Source organism: Monopterus albus, unplaced genomic scaffold (genome assembly GCF_001952655.1).
Source record: "Monopterus albus unplaced genomic scaffold, M_albus_1.0 scaffold75.1, whole genome shotgun sequence".
NCBI lineage: Eukaryota > Metazoa > Chordata > Actinopteri > Synbranchiformes > Synbranchidae > Monopterus > Monopterus albus.
Window position 1 is genome coordinate 645,559 of NW_018127955.1, and position 14,139 is coordinate 659,697.

The window sequence follows — 14,139 nt, forward strand, 5'->3', positions numbered from 1 at the left end:
GAAAGAATCTGGCTTCGGTTAAAACATTCTTAAATGAAAGGTTCTGGTTGTCTGAGTGAAGAGTCAGGTGTTTGCCGGACCCAGCCATCCACACCAGCCACCACCCTCCGACTGTTTTTAACTTTCTATAGTTCAAAACAAGGACACTAAGTGTTAGCTTCCAATCCACACTCTAGTCCACTTGGTGGTGGTAATGCACCTCTTAGTTGCCAACCATCATAAAACACAGAGAAGAAGAACACAAAGGTTGTAATAGAAAAAAAAACATTTCACAATTTTATAGTTGTTATTGTGACACTACTATGTTTTATGCTATGGACCAGTGTAGCTATTTTACATTTTCATGTGAGACTGGGCTGAATATTTGCTCTGCTGTTAGCTCTGTTTTTGGTCTCTACCAATTCCTGAGGGAAATATCAGGCTTGCAATATCTGCTGAATGTTGCATTATGTTCACCAGTAGTTGTTAACATTGTCTGTCTACTGTTTGGTGCAGAGTATTTTAGAGTTCATTCACTAAAACCAGGTGCCGGTGGCTGCTGAAAACAGTGCTGTGAGAAAGGTGAGAGTGAATAAAAACAGTGAAATTGTGAGGATCAAAACATTGCGGGGGATTGTTGAGCTGGGTGATAATCCTCTGTGGATTCATCACTATGAACAACACCTTTCACATACAATTGGTCATGTGATCCATTGTTATTATGAAAATACGAATTATAGCAGATTTTAGTTCATAATCAGCTCACAACTACTGTACATCCCTCTCCTGCCACACCACCTACTCTTAACTGTTAACTGCACCACCTACTGCTAACCACAGGTGTAAATATCAATGTGTTCTCCCACCCACATCCAGTTCACGGTGGGTAGGTTCTCGTCTCCAGCAACCCTCAATAACTTCAACACCATCACAGTGGTGAACATAAGATAGATGAGATATGGAGGAATGAGGGTTCAACATCAGCCATTAAAGTGGGCTGCTTTTTTATATTTATATCTTTTTAACCAGGGCAAGACATAAAATGACATTTTAAAGATGCTGAGTACGTAGATGTTTCACCCAACAACAGTTATAAGTAATATTTTGCTAAGTTGAATCCTGATGTAGCTTGAAACTGATAACTTGTGTATAGATGTGGGTCTGAAAAAACAAATAAAAGAAAGAATGGTCAAAATCAGTGCAAATCAACTTTTGGTCCCCAGCAAGAGTTGAACTCAAAGGAGTACCTCAGCAATAGAAAATCAGCGGAATAGCCCTTTGAGAAGTAATTAAAGTGTTGGAAAGAAGACAAGTGTGACTTTGGTGGGACAATATTATCTTTTCAAATGCTACACTTTCAAGGTGTATGTCATCCAGTTACTTCATCTATCACACCCTCTTTTGTTTAAAAAAAAAAAAAAACAATAGCTCCATCTACAGGGGACGTGCAGTGCATAAAATGGAATTATAAAGGTGATGGCATTTTAATGTCAAGTAATAAAAGTCAAGGTGAACTGTTTTCTTAAGGTGAGCTGTAGTGTATTACTCCCTTTATCTAGTATTTTTACAGTGTCTTCAGATACTAAACAAGCTTGAATTTAATAGCAGTAAATCAAATTTTGTGCCCATGAAAAAATTCCTGATGTACACAGTTCTGCAGCAAGCATTTTAGTTTTTATTCATGTGAAATACAACAATAGTTACAGTTCAAAAAGCCTTGGATCAGTACATAATATATTCATAATAATACTAGTAAATGTGTGAATTCCACTTTCATGGAATGCTGTTACAATCCTGCCTGAGCAAAAATTGGCTAGTGTTGAATTTTTGCTCTAGCAGGATTGTAACAGCATTTCCTGGAAAATGTGCTCAAGTTTCAGTAAAATGTAAAATGTGTACAGCTGTGTGGTGTGCACTGCAGTAGCCTGGCCCATTGATTCAAATAAGAAAAAAGTAAAGCACTAATAATAGATAACTATTAGGGCCTGATTAATGGAAAGCAAAGTTCAGTGCAAAGAGACTGAGCATTGAGGCAGACAGATCACTGGTGTGTTAGAGAAGATGTGTTTGCATCACACAGTGAAGAGCAGGCGTCCTGAGAAGGCGCCAGCAGACCTGTCACTGACCTCCAGCCACACTTTGTCTCCCGTCTCCAGCTGGAGCACCGTGACCCCTGACAACAAGCCATGACCTCCCTGATAAACCTGAAACCTCACAGCACTAGCTTACTGTAACGCCACGGGTCAACGTACAGAGAAAGCCGAACCATTGTAAACAGGCCCGTCTGCATGCTCATAGTGTTTCTGTTTGTTGTGGATAACCAGATGAACATAAACGATTCTTGCTGAAGATGGGCTGACAGACTGTGGCTGTGTGGCACTGACGTTGAATGCTGGTGGTCCAGGCGGGGCTATCAGGCCAGGGGGTCCTCTGGGATCTGAAGAGAAACAAAAGTATAGATTACTTCTTTACTATATTTCAGTAAGAATATGAACCATCCTGACCACTGACATTTTCCAGGACAAGTCTGCTTCCTGATATTTAATGATTTTCAAATCACATTGATATTTCCTGTTTATTACCTTGTGTTAGTTTTATACCTTAACTTTGTACACACTTTAAATGGCCTTGCTATTCAGAGGTGCTATGCAAACAACATGCCTTGCTTTTCCTTATTTTAGGCTGATAATATAAAACATTTTAAAGCACGAGGTTTATATCTTTTGGATCTAGAATCTGGATCTCTGCTACAACAACATTAGTGAGAACAACACGTGTAAATATCTCTGGAACAGAGTACCCATAGTTCAGCTGGATATTCTTTGTGCTAAAGTGTCACATTCTTTGTACAGTGCTGCTGGTATGTGTTTAAATTTGATACTAATTAAAGATTTTGAGCTTTTGAGACATTCAGTACTACAGTATATAGAATGTATAAAGGATGAACAGATGGATAGATTACATTATTGTTCTCAGGTTCTTGGTAGTCAAACTGGTTTGGTTGGTTCTCAGCCTGTAAATCAAGAAGATGTAGAAATTAAACACATTTAGTTTGACAATTTATGGAAATTTTCAAGATGTGCTTGTATCATAAATCATCAGTGTTAATATAACGAGGATCACATTCACCAAGATGACAACAAGTTCAGAACAACAAGTTTTGCATGATTTGAATGTGTATTGTTTTAAGGAGGTGCTGCTTCATTGTGCTCTTAAAGTGTGACCATTGCTAGTGCGTAAAACCAACCTCTAGTGCACTGGCTCTGTAACAGATACCACCCGGGCCTGCAACATCAAACACCAACATATGAGGAACAATTTTCAAACAAGTAATTGTGGAGGAAACAAATACACAATAAATAGGTTCAACACTGAATGAAAAATGCAGTGGGTGATCAATGTAAATTTAGTGCTGAGAGCCTTCCCCATGTTCATAACATTTGGTCCAGTGTTGTTTTACCTAAGAACCCATTGCATTGATTGGGTCTGTCCCTCCAGGCCAACAGATCCACGCGTCGGAGGTTGCTGCAGCGGACGAAACGATTTGTAGCTGAGCTGACGCTGAAGACGTCAAGGGGGACAAACGTGATGCCGGTGTTGTCGCAGATGATCTTGGCTAAGCTGGCAGCGGACAGAGCAGCTACCTGTCTCGTGGTGAAGACACCTGGCTTCTCATACCACAGCCTGAGAAGTCCAGACAAGAGGGGAAAGGACAACATTAGTGTCTGCAGAGACTGAACTCAGTTTATTTTTGTGATGACTTCATCAGCCTAAAGCAGGCATTTGATATAAATTATAATCTAAAGTTTGGCAGGACTGAAAGGCAGCAGCTTTGACCAACTGCAGTTCTAATGCTGCACAGCTATTATCAAAACCTCTGACCACAACCCAGCAAATGTTTAAACTTCCTAAGTTTCATATTTTTTGCACTAGGCTGCAGAGAACACTAAATATGTCTTTTAATTTTAAAGCAGCTATAAAAGGCAAAGTTAAAGAAGTGTTTTGCATCTGTCAGTGGTGAGATCACTATTAAACCTCCCCCAACTCTGTCACCCCTTCTCCAGGTCCTGTGAATATCTGGGCTGAAATGAATAAAAAAAGACTGTACCTGTTTTCTGTCTTTGTAAACATATGCCTTCAAAATGCCATCCACTGACTATAAATATACACCTCTGTATGTATCTGCACATATACTGACCTGTCCCCCTGGCGAGTTCTCTGAAACTGGGTTGCAATGAGGCAGGCAAAGAGAGGCCCCACACGGCCGCCCTTGACAAACGGTTCTGCCACGCCTCCCAACCAGACATCGATGTTGTTGGGTGTACCATAGAGTGCTAGAAGTTTTCTGGCCAGTTCGGTGTTGTTCAGAACCTGTCCGAGCTCTGCCTGGTTTCTGGGCTGGGACAGGCCACAGAACCCGCGCCAGGCGTTGTAACCTAGAGGAGTAAACAAAGTAACCAAAGACAGAGTGAGGACAACTAAGAAAGAGATGGAACACAAGCAGGGCAATTTTAAATAATGAAAATGAGAGTGAGGGATGTACCAGGCAAGCCATGGTCACGTGACCTCTGCATGTTGAGAGAGCCCAGGTCCAAAGCCACGTGCTGCACAAACTGAAACAGCCTTTCCCTCAAAGCGTCCACCAACATGTGATCCTGAGTGTTCAGCTTAGCGGGACGATTTATCAAACCACGCAGGAGAGGGTCAATGCCACCTGCAGAGATAAAATAAAAATTAGGGTGAACATGGGTGCAGCTAAGGGGTGGCCAGGGGTGGCACCAGCCATCCTCAGAATTTGGTTGGCCACCTGGTGCCACCCCTACCAGTGTTAATGTTTGTCAGTATTAATGAATGTTTCAAATGTTTAGCAAAACTTAGTTAAAGAAAACACTATGTGTCTCATTTTTACACAAAATAAACAATACTTAACAACATATGGTTTATTATTTCATAGAACTAGGGGTTCAAATTACTTTTTACATGTATTTCAAATGTGCCACCCCTCTCTGAGTCTGTGCTCCAGCCTGGACATCCCATCCAAAGTTTTCTAGATCTACCCCTGAGGCTGATGGTTTAAGGTAGAATGAAAAGTTGTTGCAGTTATCTCTATATGCCTCACCCTCAAAGACGACTCTCCAGGGGGTGAAGAAGGCCTTGAACAAGGGGACAGTGGGAAATTCAGGATGCTCCCTGTTATTTGCATCCAGACGGGTCAGGAATGGCTGGATGGTCAAGTGGGCGAAGCGGTAAGCTGCTGTTGCAAAGACGTTGGAGATGCTGGGGTCAACGTTGGCATCGTAGCCAGGGTAGCGGCCGAGCTGTTTACGCATGGCTTCTTCACCCACAATGTGTGGCAGATAGTCCCTGAACACAAACAACTGAGAGAGACAGAGAAACTTACTGTAGACTGAGTGTTTTGACACATGCATTAAATACACAGTGATGAATGCTGACTGACTCTCAGGTTTAGCTACCTGCGTGTAAGCACCCATGATCTTGCGGGCTTCTTGGTAGAGTGTCTCACTGTCCCATTGTGGGTTTATTCTCTTCAGCGCTCGAGCCAGGCGGTTATGTTCACGCACAAACAGTGTGTGCAGTGAGGTCAGAGCAATGTTCTCATCCACACGGGCATCACCTTACAAACAGTAATGCAGCACAAATGAGCTCATTTCCTCATTTGAGTCATTGCAGGACAACTTTATTACTAGCTAATAAACTATTTATAAACTATTATAGCTCGGTAACAAGCCACTATTAAGAACAACATTTGAGTTGCTAAATATACTGGATGATCATTTTCTTTTTAATTAGCTTCATTAATTTACTTTTAATATGCTGATTGCTTTCACCAGAAAAAACATCATTGTCATGTGTTTATTCAAAATGAACACTTTGTACATGTCATATAACTTACAACTATATTCTAGTGTTACATAAAGCACTTATTAAGTGTTTGTGTACTGCTTATAAATGCTAAATAGGGGGTTTGAGATGATTAAAACAGCAGGTAGAAGCTAAAGCAGGGTATACAACAGCTTTTTGTAACGTGGTAAAAACAAATTGTTATTACTACTCATATGGCTTGTTACTGAGATAAATGATTGGTTGACAATTTATAAAGTAACTTCCAAGACGACTAACCTGCAATAAAACAGGGCACCTCCTTGGCATTTGTGTCATTAGTGATTCTTTTGCGAGTGGCGCACATTTGCACCTGGAGAGGGTGGAAGGGCAGCAGCTCACGTCCATTATCTTTGAACTCTGTATTCACACGCATCAGGCCGCCATCACTTTCCACATCACGAAGAAAGAGGGCAAGCTTGTCCTCGGAGCCATACACCTGGCTGAGATCCAGGAAGGCTGTCAGGGAATTGATCTGCTCTCTCTTAACGGGATCTCCGCCAAAATTGTAGGCTGAGTATCCTGTTCCGCAAGCAGGAGCGGATCTGAAAGCAGGGATGCAGCGGGAGGGCAAGCGGGGGTCACCGGGAGGAATCTATAGAAAAGGAGGCAAAAGGTTACGGAGAGCACCTTTTACAGAAAACATCACCTGGGGATTTGACACCAACCGGGATGGGGATGCATGGCTCAGTTTGCTCGCAGCTCTCATCACAGTTCAGGCCGTTGCTAAAGGAGCGGATGCTGGGGGAGAATGGCGTGAAGGTGAGATCGTGGTCGTTCCACTGGCCGAAAAAGGTCACCATGAGAGTGAAATTGCTGTCATTGATCACCCCTGCGTCTGTTGTGCTTAGGATGTTGTTTGAGACCTGTCTCACCTGAGAGCAGAGGAACGCTGTGCAGCTGTAATTTAAAATCATTACACTATATATTAATTACAGTGAATGTCTGGGATCTCCAGGCTGTACCAGTGGGAGGAGGAAGTTGTTGAATCTTCGGGTTTTGTTCCAGCCTTTTGGTTGGGAGATGTCGTCATCATATTCGGAAGGCAGCCAGCGAGTGAAGGGGGTGTTTGAGGCTCCGAGGCGAGGGTTTTCTCTAAAAGAAGGAAACAAGAAACGACCATGTTTGGAAACAGTGCTTGAGAAATCAAAGGTGAGGTGAACACATCTTCCGTGGTTAGTGACCTAGGATGTTTAGATGTATTTCACAAGCATTGCCTCTGAATGTGAGCACAGCTCAACCTCACAAACCCTGCCATAGAAACCGTCTCCTGCAAAGTTTTCACTAATTCAAACTGCACCACACACTCCAGGCCTTGGATGAATGGGTGGAAAACTTAATTTGCAAGCAAGAAGTACGAAAGTAGTGCAGAAGTTTTCTCATGCTATAATGTGCCCATTTAACAAGTTTCTTGGGAAAATGGCTTAAACTTAAGGTTTCATGTTATATTAAAATGTTTGCATGTAAAGTGTATCGATGTTTTCCACGCCCTGATACAGCCGGGGGTGTTCAGAGGTCAAATACAGAAGAAAAGTTACTTACACGTTGTTGCAGAGGCTGGTGACTGTGCGATATTTGTTAACATTTGGCACAGTGTGGCACTGTGGACGGCTGACTCGAGCTGCACATCCAGTTAAGCTGGCAAGCTTCTCCAAGTCTTCTTTACTGAGCAGATCTGAAAAACGTGAAATACACATTTCATGAATTCAGTGTGTATGTGTCAGCTTTATATGCCTTAATATTGCAGCGTTGAAGTAACAGTAAACCCCAGTCCCTCAGCTGAAACCAGGAAAGGTTGTCACAAAAAGAATGCGAGCACTGTGCGTGTGCTTTATGTCTCACCTGTTGCGTTGAGCGAGCGTTTGTGCACCCGATGCACCCTCTCCTGCAGCAGACGTAGGGTTTGTGCCGTGTAGTCTGCAGACCTCACAGCTGAGCGGGTGTCACCACGAGGCTGCTTCAGGAGACGAAGGGCGTCGTGAGCGCTCACCACCTCCCTGCGGACGCGCCTCAGGCTCCTGGACGAGAAAAACCACATAGCAGAACAATGAACTCCAAAGTGTGCTCTTTTACCGAGCTACAGAGTCACTGTCAGGGACAAAATGGGATTTAAACTGAACCCAGGATTTTTGATTTGGACTGGACCAACACCCACCTGGAGATAACACCATCACTTATGGCCCGTTTCCCATTTGTCAAGAATCATGTATCTCTGATGATATGTAGATATAACATAGAAACACTTGCACATGAATCATATTAATATAGTTTTGTAATTTTATAGTTATTTACACAATTCAGTAACAGATTATATAATGATTTTATTTTAGTTTGTGAAGAAAAAACTTTTTTTATATGTGACTCTTCACTCATTACAGCACTAAATACAGCAGGAGACATACTTTGCTCTCTCTCTCTGGGGAATACTTTAATATTGCTCAAATATTCTGCATTTCACGAAAATGTACACAGACTAAGTAATCGATTGCATGAGAAGGCGGCATGTATTGTAATATAAGATTTTCTTGCCTCTGCTCCTTTTCTGTCATGAAATGTTTATTATGTTGCTTCAAGTCTGTGTAAAAGCTGTGTAAATGTACATCAAAATGTTTAAAATTATGAATGAGATTAACTCACTCCTCTCTGGAGTACTTGTACGCATCATCCACAATTTTCTTTGCCTCCTTAAAACAGTGCTGAAGGAAAGGACTGCCGAGATATTCTCCTGCAAAATATTTATAGAAAGAAATTTGGCATTTTAGTCGTTACACACGCATACACAAAACATCCACTATAAATGGGAATTAGACATGTCCACAATGTGAAGGACGCGGTCTACCTTTTGATTGGGAGTGAGCAGGCATCAGGCAGATGCCAAGCACAAGAAGTACAGAGAAACGCATCTCTGAAACAAAATAATCAAACCACAGTCAGAATAAAAGCAAAGTCAATTGTATTTGTCAAAAAGGAAACTATTTCTTAAGCACTGTAGCATTAAATAAATAAAAATTAAAAACTCTATTAACCACAATTAATAAAAAAGAATCTTCATTACCTGTGTCTATGAAGCGTTCAGATGTAGTTTGATGTTTGTCTGGATTCTGACCCTGTGTGTGTCACCTTCTTTATATTATGTGCCGGGGCCCGGGGCCTCGCCTACTTTCATGGCAGAGAAGTTCCTTAGTCCTCTCTGTGCTGAAGGAAGTCATTTTAAAGTAGTTATTTATTGACATGATGGGGCTGTTGGGATTTAATAAAAACCATAAAAACCTAACAAACATTAATGGCATTGGTGGCTGTGGTTTTCCTGGTAACAGTCATATTAGACTTGAATGCAGCAGGATATGCAGTTGGCTTTTAAATATTTTAGCGTGAATCTACAGGCAGGTGATAGAATAAAAGAAAAACCAACATCAAGTGTCTCAGTAAGGTGTTGGGCTGCCACTTGCAGAGCTGCTTCAATGCACCTTGACCCTGCAAGTGTCACTCATCATACCATTCAGTGCCCCCTCGCTCCCTATGGGTGGGGGCCGCTGACCACTCATTTAATCAGGTTTATCTTTTAATATGCCACTTGTCTGTATCAGGTTTATTATTCATTATTATTGTTATTTAAATATTATTAGTACTCAGACAAATTTAGAAATGATTTTGTCTATGTTTTTGGACATTCTTCAAAAAGCCTGCTTTTTGTGTAAACCATACGCACTCTCCTTTTTAATCATATCAAATTATTTATAAAGTCTAGTCTATGTTTTTGTCAGTGGAGGAAAGGATTTAGGCAGTTGTGTTTTTCTTTACTTCACAAGTTTATTGATGTTGCCATGCTGTGGCTGTTGGCCGGTGGTGTTACAACACAAACTGGCAAAAGCCTTTAAGAAGAGGAAGAAATTCACATGCTTTTCTACTGATTGGTATTACTGAACAGTATCAGGTTGGGAGATCAGATCAGTGCTGTTAGTCGCACTATACTGTAGGTAAATTGCATGTGGGAAACAGTTATGCAACAAGGAAAAGCAAAGAAGGGAGATGGTTAAAGACAGGCTTACTTTGACACTGTGTGTGCATGATTCTGTGTGTTTGCGTGGGAAACCCTGTGGCTGCTGTATCTAAAGGTTTATCATAGATAAAAATGGTCACTATAATGAAATGAGGAACAAAGGTTGGAGGAAACTCCATATGCATATAACACCATATTACTGTAACAGTCACTGTAAAGGAAATAGATTTTCTTTTCTCAGATAAGGGCTTTCCTTATTTGTTTAAATGGGAGTTCAGTTTCTCTGCTTATAACTGTCACACTTCAGTAAGGACACCGTGTTTGCAATGTCCACAAGAGAATTGCACTAGGCCTGCCCAGTTCCCCCTTTCAACAAGGTGGGGGAAAAGCAGAAATAAACAGCAGTGGCTGAAATGCTGTTAGTCAACCTCAGGGTTTAGAAATCACATTTCACCAATGCGTTGGTTAGAGACTTGTCCGTTTCTTGTGCATATGCTGTTGGGACATTCTGCTTTCACAATTGAACAATAAGCCTGAACAATCAGAAGCTTTGCATATTAAAATAAATAAATAAAAGTCTGTTTTGGATGCCTCCTGGGCGCCTTCCTAGGGAGGTGTTACGGGCATGTCCCACCGGGAGGAGGCCCCGGGGAAGACCCAGGACACGCTGGAGGGACTATGTCTCTCGCCTCGGGATTCCCCCGGAGGAGCTGGAGGAAGTGTCTGGAGAGAGGGAAGTTTGGGCATCTTTGCTTAGACTGCTGCCCCAGCGACCCGGTCCCGGATAAGCGGAAGAAAATGGATGGATGGATGGATGGATGGTTTTGTAGATGATTACCAAATGAGCTGGATCTTCAACAATGCCTCGTTTTCCTGTTGGTGATTACTGTAATTCCCCTAGTCCTTAATGATAACAGTATCTTAAGTCAAAGAGTTGAATGATGCAGACGCCATGTTTTTTATTACCATAATAAGGAAGAGTGTACTGTGTACTAGAAACAAATTCAAGGCATCCTCCCTGATTACAATAAAAGGAGTTTCCAACATACCAGAAATCTTATCTTATCAAATTACTGATTATTTTATTTATCCACGTGGAGCCTCATTAAGATTATCCTTTCTCTTTTTCAAGAGTGACCTGGCCAAGACAGCAGCAAAGGCATTGTGATGTAACAGTAGACACAAGCAGTAAAAATCATCAAATACAACTGCCTCATTCTACAGTAAACACTAAATCTAGTTATGTAACAAAAATCAAGTCAAAGTCCACACAGCGTAGATACATAAGCAGTAAGTACAACTTTAAAACAGCGAATAATCACATTGACCAAGAGCTGCCTTTAAAATGTTCTTAAATTGCCCCAGAGTGATCGCTTCTGATCATTTCAGGTCCTTTTGTACATTACTCCAAGAAGAAGGGGCTGGATATTTAAAAGCTTTTTGTTAATTCTGTTTTAACTCTGGGGACCAACAGCTGTAAAATACTGTGTAAGGTCAAAGGTCAAAGCATTTGTCATATGCACAGTTTGGAAATGTGTTTCCCTGTACAATGAAATTCTTACTTTGCCGTCCACATGAATGCCACACAATACAAGTGAAATATAAAGCAGATCAGCAATAACACATCTACGTAAATAGGCAGTAACACAAATCTAAGGCAACAGGTGAAGGAAGCAAATAAAAATACAACAGGAACACAATATAATGCACTCTGCTGTAGTGTATGGGTTAATCCCACACCTCTTTCACTTTCTTTCCCTCCCTTTCTCTCTCTGATGCTGTATGTACATAAATAAGAGGGGGCCAGCCCAAGGGGAGATTTATGTATAAAAACAACCAATGCAAAAGTTTGTAGACATACTGTACAGGAATGATCATTTAGCAGCAGCATACAAAGCACAGTGATGCACAAGACTGTGTTTAAACCACCTTTAAAAAAAACCCTGCTTTATGAACATACATGCAATTTGGACAAAGTATATAAATGCAAAAGAGAAGTAGGTAACATCAGTTCTGCAGACAACCTCCATGAATAACAGAAACAAGACAGATGATACAAAAACATGCTGGTTTCTCGTTTAATACAGTTGAAAGACTGGTCATAGTTGCTGTTGCTACACACAAAGAGAGAGATTTTCTTGCCAACATCATATTTGTCCATGTTACAAAGCTAAGCTCCAACATCAACTTACTGGTGACTGGACAGTTGTTAAACACTATTTAAACTTTATTTAAATAGTTACTCTGTTTAAGCACAAAATCTGAGAAGTTAATTTTTCACAGACACTTATCAGTCTTGTTCAAAATAATAGCAGTACAATGTGACTAACCAGAATAATCCAGGTTTTTAGTATATTTTTTATTGCTACATGGCAAACAAGTTACCAGTAGGTGCAGTAGATTCTCAGAAAGCAAACAAGACCCAGCATTCATGATATGCACGCTCTTAAGGCTGTGAAATTGGGCAATTAGTTGAAAGGGGTGTGTTCAAAAAAATAGCAGTGTCTGCCGTTGACTGTACAAACACAAAACTATGTTGTACAAACGTTTTTGTTTCTAGGATTTAGCAATCCTGTGAATCACTAAACTAATATTTAGTTGTATGACCACAGTTTGTTATAACTGCTTCACATCTGTGTGGCATGGAGTCAACCAACTTGTGGCACCTTTCAGCTGTTATTACACTCCATGATTCTTTAACAACATTCCACAATTCATTTACATTTCTTGGTTTTGCTTCAGAAACAGCATTTTTGATATCACCCCACAAGTTCTCGATTGGATTAAGGTCCGGGGATTGGGCTGGCCACTCCATAACATTAATTTTGTTGGTTTGGAACCAACACTTTGCTCGTTTACTAGTGTGTTTGGGGTCATTGTCTTGTTGAAACAACCATTTCAAGGGCATGTCCTCTTCAGCATAAGGCAACATGACCTCTTCAAGTATTTTGACATATGCAAACTGATCCATGATCCCTGGTATGCGATAAATAGGCCCAACACCATAGTAGGAGAAACATGCCCATATCATGATGCTTGCACCACCATGCTTCACTGTCTTCACTGTGTACTGTGGCTTGAATTCAGAGTTTGGGGGTCGTCTCACAAACTGTCTGTAGCCCTTGGACCCAAAAAGAACAATTTTACTCTCATCAGTCCACAAAATGTTCCTCCATTTCTCTTTAGGCCAGTTGACGTGTTCTTTGGCAAATTGTAACCTCTTCTGCACATGCCTTTTTTTTAACAGAGGGACTTTGCGGGGGATTCTTGAAAATAGATTAGCTTCACACAGACGTCTTCTAACTGTCACAGTACTTACAGGTAACTCCAGACTGTCTTTGATCATCCTGGAGCTGATCATTGGCTGGGCCTTTGCCATTCTGGTTATTCTTCGATCCATTTTGATGGTTGTCTTCCGTTTTCTTCCACGTCTCTCTGGTTTTGCTCTCCATTTTAAGGCATTGGAGATCATTTTAGCTGAACAGCCTATAATTTTTTGCACCTCTTTATAGGTTTTCCCCTCTCCAATCAACTTTTTAATCAAAGTACGCTGTTCTTCTGAACAATGTCTTGAACGACCCATTTTCCTCAGGCTTTCAAATGCATGTTCAACAAGTGCTGGCTTCATCCTTAAATAGGGGCCACCTGATTCACACCTGTTATTTCACAAAATTGATGACCTCACTGATTGAATGCCACACTGCTATTTTTTTGAACACACCCCTTTCAACTAATTGCCCAATTGCACAGCCTTAAGAGCGTGCATATCATGAATGCTGGGTCTTGTTTGCTTTCTGAGAATCTACTGCACCTACTGGTAACTTGTTTGCCATGTAGCAATAAAAAATATACTAAAAACCTGGATTATTCTGTCACATTGTACTGCTATTATTTTGAACAATACTGTATCAGTCTTGAACCTAAATAGTACAGAGACAGAAACATGTACTGTATGTCCTGTAGTGTTGGTAGGAAATTTCAAAATGGCTTCAAAATGTGTTCATATGTAACAGTGCTATTTTTATAAGCATTTAATGAGCTCGGTTAAGAAACTGCATTATTACAGCAACAAAGTAGTACATCTTTTATTAGACATACAACATATGTTTGTACTTAGACATTTATGGCACAGTTTGTAAGTGTGTATCTTTATCATTAGTGGGTCATAATACCAACTGAGCACCAGGTCATTAGGTGTGGAAACAATATTAAATTGTCCGATTGACGCCTAGTTGTTGGACATATTGTAGGTCCTCTAA

At 40.9% G+C, this 14,139-nt stretch overlaps 1 protein-coding gene across 1 annotated transcript; it reads right to left on the bottom strand.

The window, feature by feature from the left end:
* Positions 1–1,665: 1,665 nt before the first annotated feature.
* mpx (myeloid-specific peroxidase) lies at positions 1,666–9,005 on the bottom strand. The gene is made up of 16 exons (XM_020605931.1): positions 8,936–9,005; positions 8,720–8,785; positions 8,518–8,605; positions 7,723–7,898; positions 7,423–7,555; positions 6,846–6,975; positions 6,549–6,755; positions 6,121–6,475; positions 5,454–5,614; positions 5,099–5,357; positions 4,523–4,693; positions 4,178–4,415; positions 3,440–3,663; positions 3,227–3,264; positions 2,942–2,992; positions 1,666–2,416 (listed from the first exon to the last, which is right to left on the bottom strand). Exons 2-16 carry the CDS (start codon positions 8,781–8,783, stop codon positions 2,393–2,395), a joined length of 2,319 nt encoding a protein of 772 aa, XP_020461587.1. The 5' UTR covers positions 8,784–8,785; positions 8,936–9,005; the 3' UTR covers positions 1,666–2,392.
* Positions 9,006–14,139: the final 5,134 nt, after the last annotated feature.

Coding starts and splice junctions, on each gene's coding strand:
- mpx (XM_020605931.1), bottom strand. CDS start 8,783: ATGCGTTTCTCTGTACTTCTTGTGCTTGGCATCTGCCTGATGCCTGCT. Junction 6,476..6,548: donor AGCCATGCATCCCCATCCCG/GTTGGTGTCAAA, acceptor CCTTTTCTATAG/ATTCCTCCCGGTGACCCCCG. Junction 2,993..3,226: donor ACAGAGCCAGTGCACTAGAG/GTTGGTTTTACG, acceptor CTTGATTTACAG/GCTGAGAACCAACCAAACCA.